Below are 15514 nucleotides of genomic sequence, written 5' to 3'. Positions count from 1 at the left end.
ACCAGACTGGGGCTGACTTTGACTGGGCTGGTCAGTATGATGGTATCCCTACCCTTGGTCTGGTAGGTTACTGCTTGGTGGGGGGCTCACTGGCCCCCTCGGCCAGTAGATTGGTATAACCCAGCTCATGGGTGGCTTGGATGGCAGGCATCAAAGAGAGCACTTCCCTGCTGGTGTATGGTCTGGGGGTGCGGATGCCTGGTCTGCATGCCCAAGGATAGTGTTTCAGGACAGGGCCACCTCAAAGACGGCACATAGTTCTAGTAGGGCCTCTCGTTTAGCCTGTTTTTGACTGGTACACCAGGTCTGTATGTTGGTCCTAGTGCGTTCTGTGTTGTTGGTGTTGAATGTTCCTCTCTCAGGCCATAGAAATGTGTGCACCTTGATAAGGGCATGCCACTCACTGTAGTGTTTCTCTAGTTTCCGAGCCTGAGTGGGAAACCTAGCTTGCATGTGGGCTAGTGGTATCTTCATGATGGATTAGGAAACTTGTTAGGGAGTTTACACATTTTTGACTGTTTCAAGGTTTTAAATAATTTCAAATTCTCTTTTGATCGTGGAGAACCAATGTACATGGGGATGAATCAGCAACAATCTATTGGTTAAGAGAAAAGATGAATCATAAAAGTACTTAACAATTGACAAATGCAATGAAATAGTATTAACCTGTAACAAAGTGCAATATTTCGTTTATAACAGTCCAACTTTGGAATTACACTTTATGTTAAACCTTAGGTTCATGTGTACCTCTATTGTACCGCCAAGTGGTCCGCACAAAAAAATCCATCTCTTCACTTCTTTCAGACACTCTCACTGTTAAGAAACAAGCAGCCCTTAAGAAAACTCTGTTGACTAAAAAATAGGAACAGGGTGGTTGCCCTATATAACACACCAAGAGCTTACAGTACACCAGTTGTTTAATGCTCAACGGTTTCAGCAAAAAAAGAGTGGCCCTATATAACACACCAAGGGCCAGGATTGTACCAGTTGTGTAACGCTCAAATATTCAAGTAAAAGAAAATGCATTTTACTTTCACCTTCACTAGCATGCTGACCAAGGAAATAATGATCTACCCACTTGTCCAAATTTGCCACATGCTGGGACTAAGGATCAGCTGTAGGGCCTCATGCTTCAAATAAACATTTTGCGATTACCAAATTGCAATTTTTACCAAATCGCTATTTGGTAATTGACAAAAGCTTTGTATGTAAGGATTTGCCAAAGTTTTGGTGATTATATGGCGATTCCTTCATATTACCTAATAGCGATTTAGAAAATCCCAAATTGCTGTTAGGTAATATTACTACATTCTTTCCTACGGCTGACAGGCCCATAGGTGCAAATGGGTTTGCATAAGCTTACTTGCAATTACCTATTTGGTAATCGGAAATTAGGTAGTACCAAGCAAAGGGAGTTTGGGCCCTCCTAAAGCACCCACAAAAAAAAAACATGCACATGTAAAGCGCACATATGCCCTAGGGGCATGTGTGCACTACATGGCACTTTGAAGTTGATGGTAATTACATTTTCCCTAATGCACAGTTTGCATTTGAAAAGTGTTTCATATATGTGCTAAGAGAGTCGCAATTTGCAATTCCCAATTTGTAGTCACAATTTTAGGAAATCACTATTTTTGCAGTTACCTAAAATTGGGACTACAAAGCCTTGAATACATCATGAAAAACTATTTTGCATTTGCAAACAGGCGCTTTTACCAAATCGCACATTTTGCGTATGCAAAAAGCTTTCATACATGATGCCCATAGTCTCTTACCCTTGTGACGGCGGCCTGCGGATGGACTTCTGCTAATTTATTATGGCGACTGCTCATCGGTCTTGTTGCGCAGATGTAAATCCATTCGGACAAGGGTCCTTGTCCTTCAGCAGCAGTCGGGCTCGATAAACCAATCTCTCTTATCTGTCTCATCAAAATGTGGCTTGGATATGAATTTACCTTGATGAAATGAAAAGACAAGAGGCGTTTGGGAAAACAGAAACAAGTTGGTTTAATTAAACGCAGTGGCCAGGAAAGCATGGCCAGAATAGCTTCTGAAGACAGTCTCGATCTACAGAATTTTTGGCCGAATATTTATACAGTTCCCTAGGTACAATAAACCAATTTCACATTCTTTGAAGGCATGTGGCTCCGGGCTGAGTCATAAATTATATCTACATCCATCTGATGGCGGGACACAAGTGTCTCTCGACCTAGGGGATAGCTAGCGTTGGCCAGTGTGTATGTGTCTAGATGTCAGGCATGAGGAACACGTAATCACTATGTATGGTGTGCATGCTGTGTCCCAATTGGCTGAGTGATCCTAACTACATGTGGCATCCAGGATTTTCTGAATTAGAACTTTTGGCCAAATGTGTTTAATTGGGGCCAATTTCCTCAGGCCTGTTTGTGGTATGGCTTCCTATCTGGGGAATCGATCAGGATTTTACATGGGAGCGCGTTTGTCTTCGGGCCGAGTGTAACCCCACCTGTGACCTATCAAGCAGTAGGCCTGTGTTTGGGTTGCAGGGTCTGTGTGACCACATATCTCTGACTCAGGGTTGATGGGTAGGTCATTGACAATTGATACATGCCCAATGATACGTGCCCGATATTGTGTGCACATAGAGCATGGCGGTCCTTGAAATCATATTTACAGACATTCTCATTATTATGCATACAGTTATCATAGCATATTTCGCCATTGCTTTCACTAGTTTTTACATTTGTATGCATACATAGTTTATGGCACACAATGACATTGCATTCACTGGTATTGCCGCTGTTAGGCCTCCACATGTCATGCTGTACATTCACATCGTATTAATTGATATTAACGTAAGCACAATACCATTGTGAGATGGCCACCTGCTGCTATGTTAAATTTTTTTGCTAGTGCAAGCATATGCCGCAATGCATAGGGAATAGTATCTTTTTCTGATTTTTATTCTTTAAATTATCTTGTAAATGTTAGTGAGCTTTTTGTGTGTGTGTGTGTTTATTCAGGTTAGGCAAGGGTGCGAATGAGAGCGGGTGGATGAATGGATGCATGAGTGCAAGGATCAGTGGCAGCGTATATGTATGATGACTTGATTTCCTAAAACGATCGATGAGTGAAGAGCCACTTTCATTTTTAATACTGACCTACTAGCATTGCCAATGCTAGTAGGTCAGTAGTTGAAGCCTATACCACTGCTAGATGTCACTGTTTTATCATTGGATCGTGGGCAGGCGCAATTATCCCTGCACAAGGTGTGGTGCCAACGCGACCTTCTGACATTTCACCCACTGGATCTTTCTCCTCTGTAGGACCTGGCGGACGCTGATGTCAAAACATTCTCGGAAGTGGCCTTAGATGTCGTCGACATCCCCTTTGGCATCACCGATAATACTGAACTATTCCAGAAGTACGGAGCGTCTCAAGATACTGTCATACTGTTTAAAACGGTAAGGCCGAGCCAGGTTATGCATAATCTGTTGATGGTATGTGGAATTGATGATGGCAACTAAGTGCTAGAATGGAGTGTTAGGAAAGGAATATGCTGGGAAATGTATCGATGGTGCTCGGGCACTTGCTTTGCTGAGGTCAACAGAAGGGAAAGGAGGAGCAGCAACTTTCCTGGTCACGGTATTTTTCTTGACAATAATACTTCTTTCCTCATTGCAAAACCACAAGGATATAATCTAATTCACAGAGAAGAGGCATGCAGGTTGATGGAAAGTGATCCTGCACGCTTAGGTTAGTTGGTGTCCTTTTCATTGGAATCTGTGAGTTGCAGTCGCATTGACATTGCAATTCTTATGGTGGAGGAAGCACCCTGGCACAGTCAATACTTTCATTCAAGCACATTTAAGGCGAGTTGGGGCAATCGATGGAAGATGTATACCATCAAGCCTGTGACCTCATTGAAGAAAACACATAGGTGTTCTGTTTTTAAAGTGAGCTAATAAAACGCAAATTATTAAAAAAAGTTATGCCAAGGAAATTAACTCCCTGAGGAAAAGCGGAAGACGCATTTATTAAGAAATGTTGGAGGTTTCGAAATAAGGTCACACAGTGATTTGTATCAAAACTCTAGATGGCAAGTGTTAGAATGAAATCATGAGAAACTGGGAAACTCAGAGCAAGTGTCAGTGAATTGTGTTAAAACATGAAACTTAACTCCCCGTTGTTCTCCATCGGTTTTAGAAGTGTTCTTTCTAACGTGCCCAGTACGATCCCTGGGCAAGTTGTACACCGGTTTTTGCATTGGCAAACATGTTTGAGAACCAGTTTGCGCATGCAAAAACCAATAGGGGTATGTACCATGCGATTGCAAAACACTTGCACATTTCCACCCTCTTCAAGAGGGTGGTAATAAGGTCGCAAAAGGGAGGGACCCCTTCCCCTTTGCAAATGCAGGGAAAAACTCTTTTTTAAGGGCAGGCAGTGGTCCACAGTGCAAGTATTATCCACCTTATGAATAGCACCTTGGAGTTGATGAATAGCATTGTGGTTCCTTTGGCTGGCAGTTTTAACATCTAAGTGAAGTCCTTTATGGTCTTCAGGACCTCACTCAGCAATGGTTCCACAGAAGATCCTAGTTTGCCAGTATCGCAATGTTGTTTTTCCTTGAACTTTTTGGCTGCCCCACTGTTTGGGTTTTTAAATTTTGTATCTCCTATAAAAGTAGGAGTCAAGCTTTTCCGGATGAATCTAGATTTTTTCTTTTTTTGGTCCTGGTTGCTCCCCTGATCCGTTGTTTCATCATCCAAAGGTTTATGGAGTTTTCTATGTTTTGATTTTTTTCTCCCCTCCACTTTCTTTTTGGATACCGAGTCTCGACCGGATCCATTATTGTTCTTTGTGTCTCTCTGATATGTCTGATCGTATACTTCCAGATTAGCAGTAGGTGAAATTTTGTCCTCGCTGATCGCACTTGAGTGCCCCATTTCACTGGAGATCGATAGGCCAGTTTCATAAAGTTCAGAGTTAGATTCCTCTGTTGATTCTTCACTCCCAATTTGTAGTTTTTTATCTCCAGTTGTGGTTTGTCCAGTAGTGGGCATGTAGTCCAGATCCCGTTCCAGATCTGTGGTCATTTCTGTGCTCCCGTTATATAAAGTTATTTCATCACCGGGAGTCTTATTCTTCATTGCATCCTGTAGCTTCCCATTATTAATATTGTTACTGTTGCTGTCATCCCCTTTGTTGCCTTCGTTCAAGGGTTCTTTTGAGATCGGTTCGAATATAGTTGTGGTCCTTGGTTGTGTTTCATCACATAATCCTGTTAATTTTGCTGCGGCCTTCAAGTTTTTAATAGTTTGTAATCTCTTGGCCTTTTTAGCCAAAAGCTCCATCTTTTCATCTGCTTGGTCATCGGACTTTTCTTCGGGGTTACATTCATTTAACTGTTCTTGTCTCTTCTGTTTTCCCCTCTCAGTCTCCTTCTCAGCAGTTTTTATGGCATTTTTGCTTTTGCTTTTGTTTTTCTCCGTATTATTTTTATGGTTCACTTTGCCATTGCCATTCCCATTGCCATTGATATTGTCCTCCATACCTTCCTTACCATTTCTGGCCTCTTTCGCCTCATGTGCCTTCAATCCCCTCGTTTCTGGCCTTCGAGTGGAACTATTGTATTTTAATTGGCAACTCATCGTTTGTTTTAAACTGCTTTTATGATCCACAATTGCTGATGTATTTTTGGCAGCTGCTTTGGCTGCTTCATTTACCTTGATTGTCTTAATTTCTTCATCCTCTGAGAGCATCTCGGAGTTCTCTTGGGCCACTCTTTTGTTCAATAATTCACTCGTAATTGTTTCAGACATTATCTTTGCTATTTGTGTTTGAGTTTGTATTTGAGTTTGTAATTCTAATGCCACCGTGCAAGTTCCTTCAAGATCGTTGGGATCACACAAGCCTGAAGTATAGTCCCATTCTTGATTTTCTCTAAAAACAATCCTTATCGGGATCCTATATAACTTTGCCCTCCACTCGAGCTGCCTTGAACTTTGCCACAGTCTGCTTGTTAGACCCGTCTGCTTCTGAGAGTCCCCTCACCACTATGATTTCTTTTGTTCCCCTGTACCTCCCAAAATTTGTAGCTTTTCTTTGTCTACCAGGACTTTTTATGTGCTGTTTCATGGGGCTAGATGTTCCTTGACACCCAGTTGTTCACAAGGTTTTTGGCACCTATTTACAAGGCACCTGGCGAAACCTGGGACATTATAGACTGGGATTGGCAACCGGTATGAATGGCCTCAAAATGGTGACCATCCTTTTTCCTCATGCGAGTGACTCCCCCTGGAGCCTCCAAGAACTTTGACCTTTCAAGGTTTTGGCGCCCTTTTACTTGGCGCGCATTCCTGACACAAATTCCTTTATTTCCCTCAGGTACACAAAATGGCTGCTCTAGAACCACAGTATGGTGGCTGTTAGGGTCCCAAATACATCTCAAAAGTGCCATGTCATTTGCCGAGCCAGAGAAGGTTCTAGAACCTACTGGCACGAGCCAGCACCTCAGGGCACTGGCTATATAAGGTCCAGTCCCTGGCGGCCATTTTAGATGATCAAGAAGACTAGATTGGATGATGATGTTCCAGATCTAGATGAAGAAGGAGATTCCAGACTTGACACCAGATTGACACCTGCCCTATTGACCCCTGAGGTGGCTGGTAGTGCGGGCAGTAGAGTAGCAAAGGTCATTGGCGTTGATCCTGACTGGCGTTCCAGTCAGCTGCGTGTGCGGTGACCTTGCGCCTACAGCGCCTGCCCAGCGAGTACCTCATTACCCCCAAGAGACTGTGGCCGATTTCGTGTGCCTCCTCGCCCCCCCCCCCGGTGGTGAAACACGATAGACTCCGCGGGTCGCGAGGCGAGAGCAAGTTCGCCGCGACCGCGATCGTCTTCTGTGCCCCTTTGCGACAGGCGCCTCCAGCGAGGAGCTCGGACGTCTCCGAGCCACACCGGCGTAGAGTGTTTCCTGCGCAGTCTGAAGGTGAGGTGGTGCGCCGGGGCGGGGAAAGGCCGGCCTTCGTTGGGCGGGACTACTGTCTCTGCCCCTCCCCAATGAATCGGCAGCTGTAGCTGTGGGCGGGAACCATCACTGTATGAGGAAGTCGGAGGGAGGTCCGTGGAGCCCCTGAGAACCCCGTCGCTGGCGTGAGAAGTGCTGTGCCGTGACTGAATCGTTTCCCGATTGCAGCCGATGTGATGTGGGCCCGTTTCTTCAGGTGGGGAGCGGCGTTGTAAAGGAACTGTGAACCGGCAGTTATTTGACTGAGCGCGAAGATTGTGTGACCTCTCCGGCAGCCCGTTCGTCAGTCTAAAGACTTTGAACTGGTGCCGCCTGAGTGCTAGCGGTGACAAAGCCCATAGGCGCGCTTAGACCCCACCGGCAAGCAGAGATCTCATCCCGGTGGCCGCCGAGTGTAAATGAAGTGTTCACTGTGTTTCCTTGCCTTTTAGATACACGCGCATACTCCCCGAGTGATTCTTAAAGAGTCCCAACACTCCTTTTGTGCCCAGAGAAGCCTGTAAATATTATCAGTGAAATCATCATAAACTGTAAGAGTTATCTTTCCAACCTGAAACGTATTGCAAGTGTAATGTTCCTAAAGTATTTAATTGGTGGCAGCGATACCAGAATGAACATGTGTTTGTTTATCTCAATGAACCAGTATTTATTCTGCTAAATAAAAGTGATATTTATTCTATTTATTGATGATATTTATTCCTGATATTTATTCTACGTATTGATGATATTTATTCCTGAACTTATTTATTGTATTTATTCCAAAACCGTAACCCAGCAAATTGTGACCAAAAGAAATGTGTATGTGCTTTCCTAATTGAACCCTATTCACAACAGAGAATTTTTATATAAAGGAATCGTATTTTTCTACAGCAGTGGTGTGGTGTCCTTCTTTTTGGTGACTGTACAAGGAGTTATTATTTGGTCAGAGCCGGCTTAGCACGAAAGCCTTCACTTGCCTTGTCACTTGAGCCAAGCTACCCCCTTTGTGCTGGGCTTGCCCATCGCAGGTCCAACACTGTTCTTATCTTTATGTATTTTTAAATGAACGCTCTCCTTAGATTTACTCTTCCCCCCCCAATTTTCTGGGGTGGATACATTGAAATATGCTCATATAGACAGACGACTTGTTTTTTGCTTGTATCAGCTTTTCGTAGCTTCCGTGGCTTACTCGAGAAAACCCCAATGTGAGCTGATAGCTGTAGGTAATTTGTGGACGCTCCCTGGGTATGGCGATCTGCCTATGTAGCTCCCCGCAGGCAGTGCTCCGATGACGTCTTCCACAGCAATCAGCAGGCAGGCAGAGGGAAACCAGATCAATCGCAAACACAGCACAATGGAGGTCCCGAAAACAGCTCACCCGCAGCGTTGCCAAATGCGGCCCCCTCCCCTCCCCTGCAGAAGGAAAAAGGCGTGTGTTCTGTGCACGCCATGCCCAGCCTGCAAACCTGCAGCACGAGACCCAACAATCCCAAAAAATCCAGGAAACACCGGGAGAGCCGAGAGGGGAGAGGGGACGGAAGAGCAGGAGAAAGAAAATTCACTCACACGGTCGTAGGTTCGTAATCTCTGTAAGAATCTTCCTCCTCGCTTTTTTTCCCCCTTTTTTTCCCCACTCTCGGTGTTGAATTTTTAACTCGGATGCTCCGGAGCTCTCCCTCTTCAATCCTCAAATCCTAGTCCTCGATTCACTTTTTCCGTACACGCTGAGTACTGCTCACAGATGCTCACAGATACGCTGAGACCCGCCGAGTTCCATGATCTTGATCAAAGTCTTAAGGGAGGCATGAAACATCTGCACGCCCGTTCCTTCGTCACAAAGGTTAAATCGCCAGGGGCTTCACTCGTTGCTTGTCATCCAGCTTCCCCCTAGTCGGTAAATAAGCGCTAGTCATCAATAAACTCTCAGGTCCTTGGAGCGAAATTAGTGCGACTGCTAACTCCGCCGCCATCTTGCCTCCTCTAGATTACCTCTGCCCTCGTACAGGTTTAAAGATTTCTACTGCAGGTTATATGATTAGACTTAAAATGATTTTGTTTTTAAACTCCTTATCCTGCTAAGGGTGGCTTTTGGTGGCTGTCCCTCCCTATGTGCCTCACAGCTGATGCTGACACTTCCTGGCTTGAGTATAGTACCTTGAGACAATCTGTAGTCAAGCTCTAAACAGGAGGACTTGCACTATTCATTCTCACTTTATTAGATATATTTCATAAGTTCTAGGCCACAATGAAGCCTTTTGTCATAACATTCAGTTAGTAAGACTACCTGTAGGAGAGTAGGATCTGCTTCCTATGGTTACCCCCAGTTTTTGCTGTGTTTCATTGGTTTATCAACTTTAGTCTGGCTGTGGCCCTGCTAATCAGGACCACAGCCTAGCTGGTCTCTCTCTAAATTGATTGCATGTACATTAGGTACACTCCAGATTGGTTACTGGGTTACCCTTGTGAGTCCCTAGTATATGTACCTTAGGTACCAAGGGCATAGGTATCCCAGAGGCCTACCAGGGGCTGAAGCATGTATTATGCAACCCCTGGGAAGCCTTCCAAGATGTCACCACAGGTCTGCACTTGCAGCCTGGGTAAGGTGGTGTAAGCACCCCTTACTTAGATATAGTATACCTATATCTGCCTATATATATAGACACATATAAACCTGTAAGTCACTCCTATGGCAGGCCTTGACAATCCTGAAGGCAGAGTGCTTGGTTTTGTGTGAGAGGGTGCCCAAGCATGAGCTGAGCCCCTCTGCATATTTCAGAATCCCTTCCTTATAGCTGTTCTATGATACAGCCATACCATATACTCTTAAGTGCATTATAACCTCGTGGTACATGCTAACTTTGTAATGGCTGCATCAAAACATGTCATGTTTGGTGTCGAACACTTTGGAATCCTACCCCCCCCCCCCGCCAGTTCTGGTGGTGGGGATAGAATTCCACCCTTCTAGAGGGAGAAGACATGTACACACTGAATTACCCAGTAAATGTTTAAAAGAGCCCCAGCATCACAAAATGGATGCTGCTGCCACAGACACGAGTCTGACTTTCTGGTGCTGGATGCAACTCCAGCAGGGGAGGCCTGGACAATAGGTTTTCTGTCCAGGGAGGTTCTAGCACCTACCCAGACAGGCTTTAGTGTATTGGGGCTGTCTCCAATCCTTTGTGTCCAACTCCCAGCTCGGGAAGTTCCCAGAGGACACCGGACCAGCTGCTCCGACTCCCGCCACCGGACTTGCTGCTCTCGCCCTGGACTTGCCCCGGACTTCAACTCCCAGATCCCCCTGTGTGGCGCACGCTCACGCGTCACGGGGGAAGAGCCAGGTGGCGCTTTTAAGTCCATTGGGGCTCCTGCAGCGCAGGACGTGAACGAGCATGCCCGGCTGCCGCCAGGGCGAAGCCCGGGCTAAGGGCGGGCCTGTCCACGCCCGTCAGCAGCCGTTGGAGGCAGGGCAGGGTCACACTTTTTTCGTTTGCCAACAGGGCCTCTCATGTTCTACATTTAGTTGCACTCATTATAGTTCAGTCACAGTTGTGTTGTAACATTATTTCTTATTACCCTTACTGTGATTATTTTATATTGCTATGAATAGAGGCACACAGAAGGGGGGTGCTGGGACTGGGGTAGTAGGTACTCTGGATGCCTTTCTTACCCATGCTAAGTCTGTTTTAAATCATGAGAGAGAGATTACTGTACGGCGTATATCCTTAGAACCCCGCTGTGTCCCCCCTAGAGTTCCATCCCCAGGTTCCTCATCCATAGAAGTTATGTCACCTACCCACGTTTTGTCTGTAGCCACAGAACCCTTATCCTCTCTATCAAACACAGATATAACATCAGCTAGTACAACCCCTGTGCCATCCCCTCCTCGAGATAAGGCAGGCACAAAACAAAAAAGACCTGTGCTAACAAAGGCTGGGGAAAGTGCAAAATCTAGTAAAAAACGAAAAGCGTGGCCCTACCACAAACCACCCAACAGGCAACTAAGGTGGCCAAGACTAGAGGTTCTACCCGGGGTAAGAAGGGGAGTTCTAGTTTATCTATGGCTCAGAGCACTCCATGCTCTCCAGGAGGTGATGTTCCGTCTGGTATCAGATTGTTGCCTAGTGGTATGGAAGATACTATCATAGCTGAGCTAGAAGAGAGATTTACAGCTCTGCTCAATCCCATAACTTTGCAGTTGGCAGGTATTGATTCAAGATTGACTAAAATAGAACAACACCTTACTACTCTGGTTATACTCTGGCCCAGTAGACAAAGTGTTAGTACATTAGAACCTGCACCCATTTCCAAGCCACCAGCTCCAGATCCCGTTACTGATTTGGGCTGTAGTACAAGCATAGCAGCTCCAGTACTATCTTTAAATTTATGTAAATCACCGACTGTAACATCTAAGCCTGCTCAGAGGAGAGAACATGTAGGGCTATTGACCCAGGGGCAACCACAGGGTGAACAGGAGAGTACCAGTCCCCCCTCCATCTACCACCAGAGGCTACCCCATACACAATCATACTGTCCAATGTGCCGGTACTCCCTCTAGGGGAGGGGGAGCATTGGACTTCCCTTAGGAATAAGGCATTACATCTACTAAATTCCAGAAATGGGCTGGGTACCCACCTATTTCTGGAGTACAAAATGATACGCAGGGTTCCTTGGGTAGGGTTCTCGCAGAAATCCTGTAGAGGTGACTGTGTTGTATTGAGTTTTGGGTCACCCCAGATAGTTAAAACAATCCTGGACAGAGCAGGGGTTCGACACTTTAGTAGGGATTCTATCATTATCCTGCCACTAGGTTACTTTTACCGTAATAATGTCATGCAGTCAGCACGTAGGGTGGGGTGCCGGGATGCTGTTTTGGCACAAGGTACTTACAATTATATGGTGCCAACACAAAACAGATTTGAGTATCTTTCCAACCTGGAAGATATAGATTGACTCCCCATATCCCCTCTGCCTGCTCCCAATCTGCCTTCAACAATTGGAATGGATGCAGTAAGAGCTCCTAGTGGCGCAAACAACAATACAGGAAACAATTTTCAATCACCAATGGTGAGTAATGGGGGCATTGGATGCTACCTGTAATCTGTAATGAATCATACAAAAGAATTGACTGCCACCCCCAGAGCAAAGTGGGCTAAGACAGCATCAAGGCCCTGGCTCTATGGGAGGTGATACTAAAGCAACCAAATTACTATCATGGAACATTGCGGGGCTACCCCAGAAAATAGCCTCTATAGAATGGTCTAAGCTTGTTGAGGAACAAAATATATTCTTCTAAGAGACGTGGGCAGTGGACCAAATTTTTCACCCAGCCTACCAACATTTCTCAAAATTAGCAAAACCGGGGCAGCGCGGTAGACCGAAAGGCGGCTTGACAACTTGGATAAGGCAATGTGAAATGTTTTCGCTGGAAGAAATTCCAATTGATTCAGCGGACATCCATATAATTAGGTTACAGCGGGCTCATACTATAGACCTGCTGTTAATCAATGTTTACTCTAGGAGTATGCGAGGCGGTAATGCCTCCCCTACTGTGGCTTTTTTAGATTCTTTTTTAACACAGTATGGAGGTGACAAGCATGTAATAATAGCCGGGGATTTTAATTGCACTTTCAAACCCCTTTATTTTCATGATAGTAATTTTAATGAGGAAGAGGACGTCGAGTGGTCTATTCCACCATTATACCTTCTTGTAATAAAAAGATGGACGAGAGCAGCCCTCCAGATGAAAGTTTTCTGCCTGGAACAAAGAGTTAGTGCAGCCAAAGGGAGAACTGCATCTGACAAACAAGGCATGCCTACCTTCACCTTCGGGCAGCGTGTTAGTAGAATTGACTTTTGGGGGACCAAATCCTGTTCGTTTCTTCGCCGCACCTGCCATAGACGCTGGGCCATTTCTGCGACCAAAAACCCTCCTCGGACACAGCTTTCTTTTTTTTTTATCCTCATCTGCCCGACACACGTCCCTTAGATGCGGAAGAAACCAACCAACCATCTCACTGCTTTTTTTTTGGAGCAAGGCCCTGAGAATTGAGCCGCTTCACAACTCAGCAGAGAATTTTATGAGGTGATAGGAACTACCATACATCTTGTGACGATGTCTCAAGGCAACTTCGTGCCAAAATATTCAGTATATAGATGTCGAATTCTGGGCAGACCACAATACTGAACTGTTGAGTGGGTGGGCTTAATCATTGGATGTTGGGAAAAAAAAAAAAAAAAAAAAACCCCAAGGAGAACTTACTTCCAATCTGTCAAAAGCTTCCAAAAAGTGAGATTTTGGGCTCTGCATGATCTTCTCAGATCTACCTTTGAGGTTTCATATAATGAGTTTAGCCATGCTAAGTGAGTGGGAGGGGTCTTGTCCACCCAGTGTATGCAGATCTGCCGTCTTGCCAGCAAAATGGCATAAAACAGAAAGGATCGTGCTGCCTCAGTTATGTTCTGGTCTAAACCGAGAATTACAAATGATAAAGATATTGAAATGTCAATTTTGGTAATTGAGTCCAAAGTAGCTTTGATCTCTGTCCAGTAGGTAGCTAAATGGGGGCAATCCCAGAACATATGAGTGTCAGATGCTAAGGGCAGTTGGCATTTGTTGCAGCATTTCCCCTCTTGAAATTTGGATAGACGTAAGGGAGTGAGATATGCCCGATGTAAAGTAAATAGATGGTTTCGTCTGAGCCAAACGGGTTTTACCAATTTATACAAAAGGGTGAAGGATTCTGACCAACTGTCCTCATCCATTACCTCAATTTCCCTATCCCATAGCTGTTTTGGGAGGAGAAAGTCCCCATCTACCTCCTCAAGTATAGACCAGTACCAACCAGCCACCTCTTTACCTCCACTCTGTTTTTCAACTAGCTGTTGTTCTAGAGGGTTAATACTTCCAGAATTAGGGACTTTCCTGAATAATTCTCTGACCCAACTACTAATTTGTATGTATTTAAATCTTGACATAGTCGGGCCCACTTTATCCCTAAGGACTTCCCACGATGTCAAGATACCTCCGCAAAGTAGGTCGCCCCATCTAGAAAGCCCAGCTGTTCTTAGAGGGATTGCCAAAGAGTCCTGCAAGCATGGTGGAAGCCCGGGAGAGTCCCAAATTGGTGCGTGAATAGAGTAATACGCCAATCCCACTTTACGCTTAATTTGTACCCATGTCTTCAGTTGCGTTAAAAGAGTCTTCAACCTCACCTTCTTGAAAAACTTTTGTTCTCCAAACTTGAAAAGAAACCCATCCAATGGAAGGTTCGCCCCGACCAACATAGCTTTAAATAGCTTCCCGTTTGAAGTAAGGTCTGGTGACTTCAAAAGCATTCTTGAATGGGAAAGCTGAAACGCCCAGGAGTAATACTGTAGATCTGGAAGGGCCAGTCCGCCTTTTTCTTTCCTCCTCCTCAGTTTTTTCCAAGCCAACCTCGTGGCCTTGTATCCCCATATGAAAGAGTTTATTTCTTGTTGGCACCTAAGAAGTTGTTTAGGGTCAAATGCAATGGGAATTGTGTTGAAGATAAAGGTCAATTTCGGAAGAATGGACATCTTTACGATGCTGACCCTCCCATAAATTGATAATCTAAGCCCTACCCAGGATCTTAAGAGGGCCCTACACTCTTTGGCCACCAGGTCTAGGTTCGTTTTTACTAAAGCATCAATATCTTGTGTAATTTTGACTCCAAGATAACGTATTGAATGAATTGAGGGCGTCATCCCCACACCCGGATTGGCAATATTCCATGTCATCAACTCGGTCTTATCGGCGTTAATATCATAGCCTGAGATACCTCCAAATTTTCTAGCTTTATCGACCACTATGGGGAAAGCATTTGCTGGATCACTAGTGTATATTACAATGTCATCGGCGTATAGCCCAACTTTCCTTTCCCACCCACCAAATTTAAATGGAGAAATTCTTGGGTCATCCCTAAAAGATTGTGCAAGTGGCTCGATGTAAATATTAAATAGTAAGGGAGACAGGGGACACCCCTGTCTTGTCCCCCTAGTAATCAAAAATGGCTGAGTACATACACCATTCACCATGATGCTTGCACTGGGGTTTTGGTAAAGGAGTCCAATTGATCTTCGAAAGTTTGGACCGAAGGCAAATTTCTTCATGGTTTCGGCTAAGTATGCCCAATTTACTCGATCAAACGCTTTGGTAGCGTCAAGGGTCATAATGGCCAAAGGAAGGGAGAAAGTAGAGGCGATATCCACTGCCCCGATCAAATCATATGTAAGGTCTGAGAGTTGTCTACCCTTAATGAAACCCTTTTGATCAGAGTGTATAATCGAGCCAACTTCACGTCCAAGTCTGTTTGCCAGTACTGCCGCAAAAACCTTATAGTCGCTGTTTAGAAGTGAAATTGGCCTATATGATCCGCATTTAGCTGGGTCTTTCCCGGGTTTCGGAATCAGGACAATAGTCGCCTCGCCCCAGGATTTGGGTGGGGCCTCACCATTTATTAAAATATCATTAAAAAGTCTTGTCAGCACCGAGACTATTTCGGG

The 15514-nt window shown here is 45.0% G+C and overlaps 1 protein-coding gene across 2 annotated transcripts in view; it reads left to right on the top strand.

The window, feature by feature from the left end:
• PDIA2 (protein disulfide isomerase family A member 2) overlaps window positions 1-15514 on the top strand; it is an 885792-nt gene that overhangs the window by 203109 nt on the left and 667169 nt on the right. For both annotated transcript variants that reach the window (XM_086941341.1, XM_086941339.1), the window contains exon 4: window positions 3306-3443. In XM_086941341.1, coding sequence (XP_086797467.1) covers window positions 3306-3443 — 138 coding nt within the window. The remainder of the gene's footprint in view (window positions 1-3305; window positions 3444-15514) is intronic.

Source organism: Lissotriton vulgaris, chromosome 10 (assembly GCF_964263255.1).
Source record: "Lissotriton vulgaris chromosome 10, aLisVul1.2, whole genome shotgun sequence".
NCBI classification, from domain to species: domain Eukaryota; kingdom Metazoa; phylum Chordata; class Amphibia; order Caudata; family Salamandridae; genus Lissotriton; species Lissotriton vulgaris.
Note: the sequence above shows the minus strand (reverse complement) of the source record. Positions and strands in the feature narration are given on the sequence as shown.